The 13507-nt window shown below is 38.8% G+C and overlaps 3 protein-coding genes across 5 annotated transcripts in view; 2 read left to right on the top strand and 1 right to left on the bottom strand.

Moving 5' to 3' along the window:
* LOC129178594 (chromodomain Y-like protein 2) overlaps positions 1–6453 on the top strand; it is a 38009-nt gene extending 31556 nt beyond the window's left edge. Inside the window, exon 7 of the mRNA XM_054770948.1 lies at positions 39–6453. Coding sequence (XP_054626923.1) covers positions 39–197 — 159 coding nt within the window. The 3' untranslated portion in view covers positions 198–6453. The remainder of the gene's footprint in view (positions 1–38) is intronic.
* Positions 1723–7860, bottom strand: cmc2 (C-x(9)-C motif containing 2). Of its 3 annotated transcripts, XM_054770950.1 has the most exons (5): positions 7533–7860; positions 7314–7418; positions 7111–7205; positions 6955–7026; positions 1723–6875 (listed from the first exon to the last, which is right to left on the bottom strand). In XM_054770950.1, the coding sequence occupies exons 3-5, from the start codon at positions 7189–7191 to the stop codon at positions 6789–6791; spliced, it is 240 nt and encodes a 79-aa protein (XP_054626925.1). In that variant the 5' UTR covers positions 7192–7205; positions 7314–7418; positions 7533–7860; the 3' UTR covers positions 1723–6788. The 3 variants fall into 3 exon arrangements, with proteins under 3 accessions (XP_054626925.1, XP_054626926.1, XP_054626924.1); XM_054770951.1 differs by lacking the exon at positions 7314–7418 and having other exon boundaries at positions 1724–6875; positions 7650–7859; XM_054770949.1 differs by lacking the exon at positions 7314–7418 and having other exon boundaries at positions 1726–6875; positions 7533–7854.
* Positions 7861–8488: 628 nt separating this feature from the next.
* cenpn (centromere protein N) lies at positions 8489–13059 on the top strand. Its single transcript, XM_054771192.1, has 10 exons — positions 8489–8919; positions 9347–9392; positions 9490–9549; positions 10738–10811; positions 10895–11068; positions 11142–11243; positions 11558–11606; positions 11738–11847; positions 12148–12271; positions 12631–13059. Exons 1-10 carry the CDS (start codon positions 8749–8751, stop codon positions 12750–12752), a joined length of 1032 nt encoding a protein of 343 aa, XP_054627167.1. The 5' UTR covers positions 8489–8748; the 3' UTR covers positions 12753–13059.
* The last annotated feature ends 448 nt before the right edge of the window (positions 13060–13507 follow it).

Consider the following 13507-nt stretch of genomic DNA (forward strand, 5'->3'; position numbering starts at 1 on the left):
AATATAACCTAAAAACCCACCTTTCCCTGTCCAACAAGGTTCTAGAGGAATCCAAATGCCTGGTGAGGAGAATTCTCCTGCGTGTTCTGGAGGAAGTGAACGAGAAGGAGTGTCAGATGCTGAAGCAGCTGTGGTGTTCCACCAAAGGACTGGAGGCGCTGTACAGCTACTTGCATAACAAAGCGTATGAGAAGTGACCACAAACTGAAGAAGCAGTTGAAATGTTGGCCTTTGTTTCCATCCATCAGCACAGAAGAAGCCTGGGATTGAGTGTTCTTCTTTATCAGTCTTTTAAAAGCCCTTTTTTGTAAACTGGATCATCCAGTTATTGATTCTCTTTTCAAAAGGGGACCAAACGTGCATTAGTTGATATGAACATCAAACAGGGCTCTGGAGAACGGTACAGTGGGTTTCTGTACATACACATGTGAAAATGTATCAGGATGCAGGATGCATCAATTGATGTCTGATTAGCACATGACAAAGTGATGATAATATATAGGAATATATATTTATTTGCGTCCAAAAGTTGATATATATGAGATATATATTTAAGGCTGGATTAACACTGCATGTCTTAGTGACCTTTTCTAATTTGTTGTTTGGCTAGACATGGGTGTGTAAAACCTCATCAACGTATCTCAGTGACATCAGGCTCTCATTGACAGGGTACATCCAATATGGCCATTTTCCAATTCTGAATTGTGTCACTTGGACCACCATGTAGTGTAAATCCAGCCATAGTTGCCTGCTATGTTGACATGAAGTGAAAACCAAAGTTTGCATGAGGACACGGCTTCTTTACAGACCGTGCAAACATTTTAATTTATCATTTTTCACAGCAATCATTTTCACACAGTAAACAGGCCAGACAATTAGTAGGATTAAAGCCGCACGGTGGCCTCGTGGTTGGCATGTTGGCCACACAGTCAGGAGATCTGAAAGATCTGGGTTCGACATCTCTGTGTGGAGTTTGCATGTTCTCCCCGTGCGTGTGTGGGTTTTCTCCGGGTACTCCGGCTTCCTCACACATTCCAAAAACATGCATGTTAGGTTAATTGGCGACTCTAAATTGTCCGTAGGTATGAATGCATGTGTGAAAGGTCGTTTGTCTATATGTGCCCTGCTATTAAGCGGCATAGAAAGTATATGGATGGATGGACAGCCATAATACTGTACAAAAGTGATTTCAAACAACCTTTGTGGAGGGGGGAGGCATGGGACAAAGAAGAAGCCATATTGGTGAGCATCCTGATAAAATAAAATAACAAATACAGTAACGTTTTATTATAGTTTTGAGTCACTATGGCATTGCTTCTCAAGTATTGGGGCGGGCCCACCTGGGAGGGTGCGGTGAAAGGCAGGGAGGACTATACTTACAAAATTTCTTCTGGTTCTCAATGGGGCATGGAGTAGCCAATACACTTGTCCCCCAGATGACTAATTAGAGCTGTTCCTCTGATGTGCTCCTTTCGAATCCAGCCCATCCTCATCACTCCCAACATAAATCTAAGCATCTTCAGCTCTGCCTTCTGTCTATTGGTCAGAGCTGCTGTTAAAATATTCAAATTAATATATTAATGAATTCATATTCAATTAATTTTGCACAGTACTGTATATTTAACATGTACATTCTGCTCAGGCTACCTGGATGCTTATATTGCCAGAAAGAACATCAGATTCTGTACCAAACTTGAGTTCCTATTGACACAGTGAAACACTTTATACCAGGGGTCGGGAACCTTTTTGGCTAAGGGAGCCATGAAAGCCACATATTTTAAAATGTATTTCTGTGAGAGCCATATCACATTTTTCAACACCGAATACAACCAAATGTGTGTATTTTTAAGCAAGAATAATAAGTCTCTGAATTTATTCTTTTTAATAACGTTGTTATACTGAAGCTAACCAATAATAAATAAACAGGCTACCGCGCTACCCAATAATAATCAAGTTTTGGTGTCTGACCCGGAAAATATGGGAGGGACACCTGGCATTGGCTCTGGCCACCTGCATTGCGCTAGAAAATGGATGGCTGGATTAAAATGCATAAGAAAGTTTTATATTTTGAACATTATTTTAACACTGTGAGTTCTGTAATGTTTTACTTTAAAATGTCAGCATAAACATTTGAAATAAATCCATTTTACGGTTTTATTAAATGTCTGAGAGCCAGATGCAGTCATCAAAATTGCCACATCTGGCTCCCCAGCCATAGGTTCCCTACCCCTGCTTTATACAATTTCCGTATTGACCTGAATATAAGATGACCCCTCTTTTTCAACACCTGTTTTTGCAAAATGATTTTTAAGACCAAAAAAAAAAGGCAAAATAAATGTTTTTAAATTATATTTTCAATATCTGTGAGATAACTCGTGGTGGTAGATTGCAATAACAAAGAATATCATATTTCTTAGCTGCTTGACAGATGTTCACTCTGATTTAAAATTTGCATCATAACTCCTCCTCTGTTGTTTAATACCTTGCCCAACCTTTGAGATTGCTTGAGGAAAAGTCAGTGGGCTTTGCCTGTTTGTTTGCATATCGTCACCCTGTTCAAATAAAGACCTACAGTAAGTCATTTTTTGACGAAAATTTGTTTTTGGCCTGAATCACCTCTTAATATGCTGGCCATCTCTTGTAAAATGACCTAAATCCTTAGTTAAAAGGATCATGCCCTTTATGCCCTGTACAGTAGGACAATGGCCTGTGTCAAGAGGGGGACTTAGGCCATTTTCTTATTTGCCTAAGTCAATATTTTTGATTGATTGATTGGTCAAACATGATGAAATCATGAAACCCAATGGATCTTACTTCTCAAGTATCAGACCAGGCAAAAAAGCCTCCCCTTCTCTGAGAACTCTGAGTCGGTTTTCCCAAAAACTTGAAAATATGACTTAGGACCTTGTTTTAATAGGGTGACGTAACTCACCTGGTTCAGCCACCCCTGCTTTCCGCCCAGGCTCAAACCAGGGTCTGTAGAATGAGAGTCGAGAGGGCTAGCCAGCAAGCTAAAAGCCTGAACTGTCAACTCGATGTTCAGTGCAACTCTTAAGGTGTCAGGGAGTGAGGTTTACCAACGTACATCTTGTGCAGCAGCACCAGTTGGCGTCTTTTCCACATATATAAATTCTACATCCCAAATGTAAATTGACGAGTCTTTTTCCGACTTTTCCCCTTATATTCAGCTCAATACGGCACATTGTCGCTGTTCAGTCATTTGAGGAAGTAGTCGTAGAAATAGTAGTAAACCTACCTCTTTTTTTCAGTAACATCTTCAATATTATCAACTTACTTTTCATGACCAGCGACTATTCTGTGTGGACAAAAGTGAGGGACACTGCACTTAATGAATTCTTTTGGCCCCTTAGTTCTTCCTGAATCATATTTTCTGTCGAGGCATTTTGAGCAACTTTCCTTCCAACTTTGTGAGAACAGGTTGGGGAAAGCATTTTATTGTTCCCAATTCACAAAACAAGGTCCATAATTTCATGCTTGGAGTGGCACTTTAATTAATGAAACACCTTTGGGATGAACGAGAACAGCGTTGGTGAGCCAGCAAGCTCTCTTGACAAAAAAAAACAACAAAAAACACTCCAACATCTTAAAGAAAGTCCTGCCAGAAGAGTGGAAGCTATTAAAGCTGCAAAGGGAGTCGTAATAGAAATCTGTCCCTTTACTTTTGTCCATATTGACTTCAGCCATATCGAACATCATCAACCACTATTCCGTTTTACGCAATTTTCACTTTCAGCAAACCAGATGTGGCAATTTAAGTTGATTTCTACTTGCTTTTACATTTTGTGTGTACATTTATTGATCAAAATGATGAATGATAAACACTGGAAGTGTCATGTGAAAACGTGCGTCATGCATGTGGAAGAATTTTGCAGTGGATTCCGTCCCATCTATGTGTGAGAAACATGTAATATTTCTGTGTAGATTGTCAGTCATCCAGGTAATGTTAGCGCGCAAAGGTTGAATTGAGGCAACTGGACTCCGACTAATGAGCTGTGAGCTTCACATTCCACTCTTCCTGTGGAATGAGACAATCTGTGGGGGAGAGATGTCAGGACATTGTTGTCAGGAGACAACAGGTGACGTTTACCACCAGATAACGAACGACCTACAACAGCAACCCTATAGTAACCACCCCAGGAGGACACACCCACCAGAGACGTAAATAGGAAGACTCCACACGTAAAAATGCAGGGCTGAAGAAGCCCTTTTAAGGTGAAACGTCTTCAACAAACAAGTTCCTCCATTCAGCCTTTGCAGAGGAAACGTGTATGCACGATTCCACTTTCAAATAATGATTTTTGTGTAAAATGTATGTACAATCATGATGGACTTGTAGTGCACTGATTGGCAACAAACAGTGGTTACCGTAATTGTCAGTGATCCCTGTCAGCACGTGTTCATTTGAAGGAAACTTCTATTTTGTTTTACCAAAAATATATATCTATAGATAAAGGAGATACAGGATGTGAAAGCTATTTTGGAGAAAAAAAATCACTTGATTTTTGCAATTGTTCACATGCAGTGTAGATCTAGATCATGTAGACTGGCGCACAGGTGTAATGTGTTGCATGTACATAATATGAAAGTGTGGCCTGTTATTTCTGGGTATGTTTTGTACCTGCATTGTAAGTAGCATTTAAAGATGTTGGTTGTATATTTATTTTTGTATTTATTGGAGGAAAGGGTTTTTCCACTTTCCTTTGCTCCTAACTCAAAGTAACCCTTTATTCACCAGGCCAGACGAACATTATTGAAGACAATGATTTAGAAAAAGGCATAGTTTATACCGGATATTAGCAGTGCAGTCAGGGTTTTAAGTGTTCGTTACAGATGTGACTAATTTCCTAAAGCAAATGTTACTTCTAATAATGTTTGCCTTTGTGACTAAGGACATTTCTAAGTTAAAAGCATGTTAAATCATATATTATATGGATGTTTCGAATAAATAATTTATTTTCTCTTATATATTTTATAGCCATTTCAGATGACTGACTTGAAGAAATAAAATTCCGCCCAAAACAGCACACTTGATCTAATGAAAGCTAATGTAAAGTTTTTCTTCTGTCCCATGAAAACCCTGTTATCAGCACATTTCTTTTGACTTATGTAAAAAAATAAATGAATTAAATGGGCGACTCTAAATTGTCCATAGGTATGAGTGTGAATGGTTGTTTGTCTATATGTGCCCTGCGCCTGTCGCCCGAAGTCAGCTGGGATAGGTTCCAGCATACCCCCGCGACCCCAATGAGGAGAAGCGACATAGAAAATGGATGGACGGATGGGAAAAAACAAAATATCAAATTTTTAAGTGTTCAGCAACCGCCCAACTATTCTCTTTCCATCTGGTTTGCCGCTTCAAGTGTGCAACGTTTTGTTTTCACACAAGGTGACATTTTCCTAATTCTGTTGCAGCACAACTGAAATATACACACCGACCACAACAAATGGTACACTCGCACAAACTACACGCTGCCTTTACAAAGATAGTAAGGCTCAGTATTTTCATATTGTTCTTTTTTTGTTATTATATGGGTTTGCGGTGGTATAGGGCTGTATTCCGCTGAAATGAATACATAAGCTTGCAGATACTAAAACGGTGTGTCTAGTATCTGCATGTACCGTTTTTGTTAGAGTAGACACCATCTCACTTTCCTCAATCAACATGATGGGAGCCTGAAGTTTCTATTGGAAGCAGTACCCCACGGATATAGGCTGTCAGTTGTGTTTAGAGTGTGTCTTATCACTGTTGGGTCAATATAATTGCTGGAGGCACATCCTAGCACTGGAATACACTGTTGCAAGTGTCTGGATCTTACAAAATGTCTATGAATATAAACAATGCTCCTAAAATATGCGGAGTGTAGGTATCCATGCTTTGCATTATGTCTGTATAGTGAAGGTAATGAGCAGGTATTTTTTTTGGAAGAACAGTTCCCAAACCAAAACCACAATAATACACACATTGTTAAATGAATGCATGTCTCAATCAGAAATGCGTATTATACAGCTCTTGCATTGGATCTTTACATTGTGCAGGTATGGCTTTCACCCCCTATTTATTGTTTATGCTCCATTTTAGCTGTTGCAGTTATAGTTTAGTCTAATATATCAGTGAGGAAAGTATTTATAAAGCTTATGTTGATGACATTACACAAAGTTCTTTTAATATAACACACTTTATTTGACAGGAATTAAAGAAATCTGTGTGACACCCATCCATTCATTCATTGAGAGTCCTGCTTTTTCTCAACGTGAATTAGATCCTTGTTTGAAATGCATCCACTATTTCAATTCCACTGCAAACTACAACCACAATAATATTGTGTCATTCAAAAAAAAAAGATCTTTGTATAGGTGGAAATTTAGATACAGCTACTGTATTGCACCTCATTCAGCTGTGCAGGTACCGTATACCTCATTATGTGTCCCGTGAGTGTATAATGACCACTCGTAGATTTAGTAGCCCCAAACCAAGAGGCTATTTGAATGTGTACAGATGACACCAAATCTTCTGATTGTTTGTTAATGTCAGAGTAAACCGTTCTACGTAGCACACTTTGGCTTTGGCTGTGTTTCTCTCAACTATTACCATTAAATAAGGTAATATACCTAATGTTTACAGTATTGTGTTAAAGCTAACCTCTGCAACAGAGTGACCAAGGTTCTCTATTGTTGAATCGTCAAAATAGTGAGGCGTGCTTAGTTCAGTGTCCCATTTGGGTATTTCAGCAAGGCAGCACTCCTGAATGAAGGTTTGTATTAAAGGTCTATGAGATCTGCTCCGTAGATGCTTCTTTCAGCCTCTTTCTCATGGCTTGTGCATGCTGTTTGTTGCGCTCCCGCTTTTCCAGCCTCTGTTAGATTTAAAAATAATATGAATCGCTAAGCCTGCTGTGCCTCAATTGTGCATATTTCCCACAATAACCTTCTCACCTCATTGTGCAGGCAGTGACGCATGGCGCGATCGATGTCATTGCATGTTCCGAAGAACTTCAAGAAATTATGCTGGAAAAAAAAAAGTAAAAGATGTTTGTTGTATGTACAGATGATGCGTTTGTTAGCAAAATATGAAGGATAGATGCCAAATACCTCTGTGTGGCACCGCCGCAGGCTGTTTATAAGCTCATTGCACTCATCTGTGTGCAGGTGGGGCGACAGGTCAGGGTGCATGTCGAGTTAAGGTCCTAATGTGCAAATGCACAAAAGCCACGACAAAAGAAGCACTGAATTGACTGTGATTTAGTTGAATCCAAACAATACAATAACAAATACAATACAAAGCCAAATCTAACCATAGCTCTAAATACACGTCTACTGAAGGATACTAAATCCTCCAGCTCCCTCTCCATCTTGAGATGTCATTGTAATGTTGTGGACTCCTGTGGACACTTACTTACCTGCACACGCACGCAAACACAGGTGTGGTGTTTAAAGTCAAATCTATCTGCATTCATCCTGAATCAATGCACATATAATAATAAGACAAATATTCGGGACCAGTAAAGTCTTACCAGCAGTGGACAGTTGGATCATCAGAAAAGTTTTCCACAACTAGCCAGTCAAATGTCAAATCAGCTAGCTAGCTAGCGAGTAGCTACTAGGCCGTAGATGGTGTTTGGGACAGTCACTGAAAAGACGGCGGTTTCGTTCTTTTTTGTCATTCCTAATTCCTCTCCACTGACGAAACGAGCTACGATACAGATTCCCAAATTAAATCAGTTAGAAGGTTATTGTCATATCAATTATTGAGGAAATATACAACTCGCTTGATAGACTTGACTTACCGCAGTGGTACGTTTTGTATAACTAAAGGACAGACAGTTAGATGACAAACCAAACCCCCAAAAGGTGTCCACTTCCTCCTCAACCAACCAATAGTATTTGTTCATTTCATGGAAGGCGGGTCCTATTTGGACAAAGACGTGTGGGACTTGCAAGATAACTCTTCTCAATTTGTTTTAGAATCGACCACGTAACATGTCACACTGTACTGTACTATTGTGGAATTATTTTTTGACTTTGTTTGAATTTCACTGTACATTTTTATTCCTTGTTACTATTTCTTTGTGGTCTATGTGCCATTATTCAGTTGTGTCATAATGTTTTTTGCGCCTCTCAGACAATTACAAAAGTAGCTCCTGAGGTTGTACTTACCCTATACGAAGGACACATGGCCATGTGACACTGTACTTTATGAATAATTAAATATGATACCATATAAAAAGCCATGTATTGCTGCAAAGTATGTATTGAGTGTTGAGTTTACACTGGTCCCTGTACAATTGAATACATAAACACATATATTGCATATTTCATACATTGTATGTGTATGGTATGCTGAAGTATGTATTGAATATTTCATATACAATTTGGTGTTTGGTCTTTCGTCTTAATTCATTATTAATCTGTAGTACAGTTAATCTGAAGTACAATCAAATTCTGAATAGGAGTATATTTATTTTAGATTTCTGGGTAAAACCACCATTTTCAGCACTTTACTGCGGCAGCGGTTAACACACTACTACTCCAATACAACAGGGGGCGCTAAAACAAACTAGTGATACTTTTTTGGCGTTTTTTGATTGGTTGGTTTGTTTGCTGCTTGAAGGCGGTTTGTTTGGAGAAGAGGACGCGCTTGTTTGAGCTATTCCGACTTGACAGAGTCTATCATTGTGTTTAAGGCAACTTTTAGGTACCCAAACTTAAGTTGCCTAGAGTTTAAGAACAATGGAAGACCCGATGAAATACCTGTTGCGTCGCCTTGTTCGACGGATACCGGCTCAACTTCTCAAACCAACGCTGGAGAAGTGGGGCCGCTTGACTATGGCTCAAAAACAAACCATCGATTTTACTCAATCGAAATGGGCGATAACGGACACACTTCTCGCCTTTTGTGAGGTACGTTGTGGTGTTTCTTAAATACATTGTGTTGTATTATTTTCGTACCACATCTGCACCCTTTTCACAACTTGTTAGGGAAATGGTTGGCCAATTAAACGTGTCGCAGAGTTAACTAAGATCATGCTCGCCATGTTCCCCTCTAGATACATGGTGCTGTTTCGTAAATGCATTGTGGTGAATTATTTTCTTACCACATCCGCACCCTTTTCATGGCTTGTTAGGGAAATGGTTGGCCAATTGAACGTGTCGCAGAGTTAACTACAGTATGATCATGCTCGCCACGTTCCCCTTTAACTTTGTGTCTACTTTGGAAGATAATAAATAGTTCAACATCGCATAGCTAACTAATTCTGATTACTATACATTGCTTGCATTGTTGTGGGTCACTTTCCCTTTAACTTTACAGCATGTCTCTCCCTTTCAGGAAAATGGATGGACAATTAAACATATCGTAGAGTTAGAGCTGACATGTAAGTCATTGTTGTGTTCACATCGTTTGTTTACCTTTAATTCAGTGCCACATATACAGTAATGTATATTGTGCATTCTGTCACTTTCATTTCTCAGATGTCATTGACAATCCAAACCAGGGGTTGTGGCACGCATTCCAGCTGATGGACCCTGAAGGTATTTTAATAATATACATTTAGTAACAAAGATGGTTTTGATTAAGTAATTTTGATACATGAGTAAATGTCAGGAGAGATACAAAACCAAACAGCTCTATTGAAGAGTGGTGCGCAAACCAAAGAAGAACTAACTAAATTTGGGTGAGCATCTGGTTAAAGGTGCATATACAGGAAGTTGAAGCACCATGGCATCAATAGAACAATCAGAATCATAATGGCCTTCCTCCCTACTCGTCATCTTCCATAATCCAGGAAGTAGCCTGCTACCTAACAATGAGATGACATTCATTGTGGTTCGAACATCGTGACTTCACTCTATCACGTTTTTTCACAAAGTATTTAATTAATTAATGATCACTGTTTTGTGGTTGAATACGGCCTATTATTAGTAAAAAAAAAAAAAAAAAAAAAGCATATTTAAGCCAATTGTACTTATTCTCGACCTAAGATAACTGAAATGCAAATACAAGGTAGAAGAAGCATTGTAACTGTGAATGTAGCATTGTATTCTACATTGGCCACGAGTTGTCGGTGTTCGGGAGACAAGGGCCAGATGTGATCGCCAGAAAGGGTTTAAATTATCTCCCACCTAGCACAATAATAATAACATAATAACATGGGCTACTGTTGGGGCCATAGCCCACGACAAGCTAAAACTCAACTCTGAACCTTCATCGTCTTCCTCTCCTCTACACATCTGTCCACCCGCCATTAAGGTCCGCTAGGGAACACATTTACTGTGACACACACAAAGGAGTGTTTTATTTACAGCTTAAATGGCTTATTTACTCTCATTATGTATACTAGATTGGGTGTAAAGCAATTTTATACATATATTTTATTGTTAATACAAATGTACAGGTGACTATATGGGTGATTCTAGAGGGCTGTAATAATGTTCAAAAATGTATTTAGATGATAGTAAACAGGTTTTTTATGCCATAATTACCAAAATAGTCTATTGTAATTATTAATTGAATCCTACTTTGCGGAAATACACTTATCGCGGTAGAGTCTGGAACCAATTAACCGCAGTAAAACAAGGGACAACTGTATACAGTATATAAAACAATGGCGTCCTAAGACAGGAAGTCGGGTAGGAAATTTGGTTTGTTCAGTCTTGGTGAAGATTTGCGCTTGCCATTTTATCTTCCATATACTTTATTCCCATGTGTATGATTTCTAGCTGATGCCCAAGCTGTGGAGTTGCTGCAGTTCAAGGAACAATTTAAATCCCACCTCAGTGAGCTCGTAAGAAACGTACGTCATATACTGTATTTTCTACAAATCTGAGTGTACCTAATTTTCTCAGTTTGATACAATCTTCACCTTTGACATTCAAGGTGTCTGTCAAGATAAAGAAGAACACGGATGAAGCTGTATGGATCCGCATTGCGTGGGGTGACAGCTTCTCTCGGCCCAACAACTTAAAGCCAACATATGTTGTTCACTACCTCCAAAGTTGTTACGTGTTTGTGACCAGACTGACATCCAAGCAAAAGCCCCTGTTGTCCCAGGTGATAAATGACTTTGGTGGCACACTAGTGTGACTTTGTTTTTCTTGTCTAAAGAGCCCACTCTCCCTCTAAGGCTTTAATCATAGCCACCAGACATCAGGCTATCAAGGATGCTCACCTCAGTGGACCGAAACTCACGGCAATCCGGGACCTGCTGATGCAGCAATATGAGCAGGTGAGACCCTAGCATTAGCCAATGCCCAAGGACAATTTAGAGTCTCCAAATAACCAAGTATGCATGCTTTTGGACGGTGGGAGGAAACGGGAATACCCAGTGAAAACCTACGCAAGCACAGGAAAGACATGCAAACCCCACACAGAAAGGTCCAGACTCCTAGCTGAGATCCAAATCCAGGCCCACTTAGCTGTGAGGCAGACATGCTGCCACACTTTAATATCATTTCTAATGCTGTGAAAAACAACACGTTTCATGTAAAACCCTGAGGATAATAACATAACATCTTATGTACTTTTGTATTTCTTGTCAAGGTGTTCCCAACCAACTATCCCAGCCGTCTTCCCAGTCAAACACACTCACGTATGTGTCTTGTTATCTCAACTGAAGTTCCACCACTATTTGTGCATATTTGCACACTTAATAACCATGTTTGTGTGCAGTTTTAATATACTGTAGTTCTTGATTGTTGTGTAATAACTTTCTATTCACAGACCCCCACATAGAGCGAGAACAAGCCGAGGCTGAAGTGAACAGACTTCAAATGGCCCGGGAAGCATTTGGTGGCGGCAATTTACCACAGCTACAATCTGTAGTTTACAAGGTACTCAAAGTCCTTCTTATATTTGCAAATACAAGAAAATGTACCTCTGTTCTGTTAGGCGCAGATTTGTTTGCATTTAGAATCAGATAATCAATTTCAGGGTTAAATTCTTGCTATAATTCAGGGGTTCTCAAATAGTGACACATGCTTCATTATTAACTGTCACAAGTGTAAATAGAAGATAATGATAAAAACATCAGGTTGCACTGTACTAAGGTAGCAAAGCAAAATGAAATCTGTCCCTCAACTGTCATTATTGCTGCTATATGTTTATTGTAGCATTTGTTGACTTGTCCTCAGCTGGAGACAAAGTTCAGAGACCCAACCAACAAGACAATGACTGAGCAAGAGAGACCCTTCAAGTGTATGGTCAAATTTGCAAGCACCAACATATTGGAGTCACTCAGGCACTGTGCTTCTTCAGGTAACAGCACCTACAGACTTATTTTATTATTTACATTTATCTTTTAATGTTGCACAGTGTCACTCAAGCTGTTTTTTGATTACAATTCTCAAAAAATAAACATTGAATTATGTTTTGTGTCAGCTAGTCCATTAAGTAAAGTCAAAGTTTCATGTGCACCACAAGAGGGCGCTTTCTTGCTGCTTTCCCGATTCTCTTCTCAACATTACCTATTTGGTAGCATTTTATTTGGCCCAAAGCCGCTTTTATTAGTCCCTGAAGCTGTCTTCTATTTTACCCCACTTCCACAAAAAATATTTGTCTGTCTAGATGTAAAAATGTTTCAATTTATACAGCCTCTGTATTTTAATGCCTTACAGGAATCGCTTCCACCCCAGTTACACTTTTGCTCTCGTCCATTCCCCGAAAAGGAAGAAATTATTTTGTCATCACAGACAATGTCCCGGGACCCTCTTCACAACCCGACCAACCACCCAACTAAGCTGTTACAGGACCATAAATATTACAATATAACCTGTTTTTTTTTACTGTTGATGGTTATCTTTTAAAACTCAGTGACGCACCATGATCCATGATTTGTGGTGTTGCACAATTATGTCCATTCTATGATTCAAATGTTGACAATTGCATCATTTTGTGTGTATTTTTAAAATTACAAATGTTACTTATATTGAAATCTATTAAATATCCAAATTGTATATGACAAATGTATGCTTTTTAAGTCTGTAACAAATTGATTGTCTACAAATGATTGTAATCCCCAAAGTGAAGGAGTTAAATAAAATGTATTTGTGTAAGATAAAGAACTACAAAATGGCCTACTAACAGGGGCACGCAATGCAAACCTCTGCCTAGATGTAAACATACATACATTTATACACTATCTGACCTGAAGTGATGTCAGATGCATTTCTGAACATGCAAAACTTTCCATATTGAATTAAAATGTATAAATATATACAACTTTAACCTTTCAACTTCTGACTGCATATGTATTAAAAGGTGACATTTTCTGTAAAACCGTTCATACAGTAATTACGATCAAATGCAAAGAAGCCTGGTGGTTTGACAGAAATATAATTTTCTGAAGAATAAAGTATTTTCTATTTTATCATAGAGTAAAAATAACTCGAAAACATGAAGTTGCACATAAATCAAGACGTGGTTAAATTTTTTTATTTTGAAAACCGGAAATGTGAGTGTTTTCACCGGGGGAGCGACGTTCGTGACGCTTTC

This window comes from Dunckerocampus dactyliophorus, chromosome 3 (genome assembly GCF_027744805.1).
Source record: "Dunckerocampus dactyliophorus isolate RoL2022-P2 chromosome 3, RoL_Ddac_1.1, whole genome shotgun sequence".
Classification (NCBI taxonomy): domain Eukaryota; kingdom Metazoa; phylum Chordata; class Actinopteri; order Syngnathiformes; family Syngnathidae; genus Dunckerocampus; species Dunckerocampus dactyliophorus.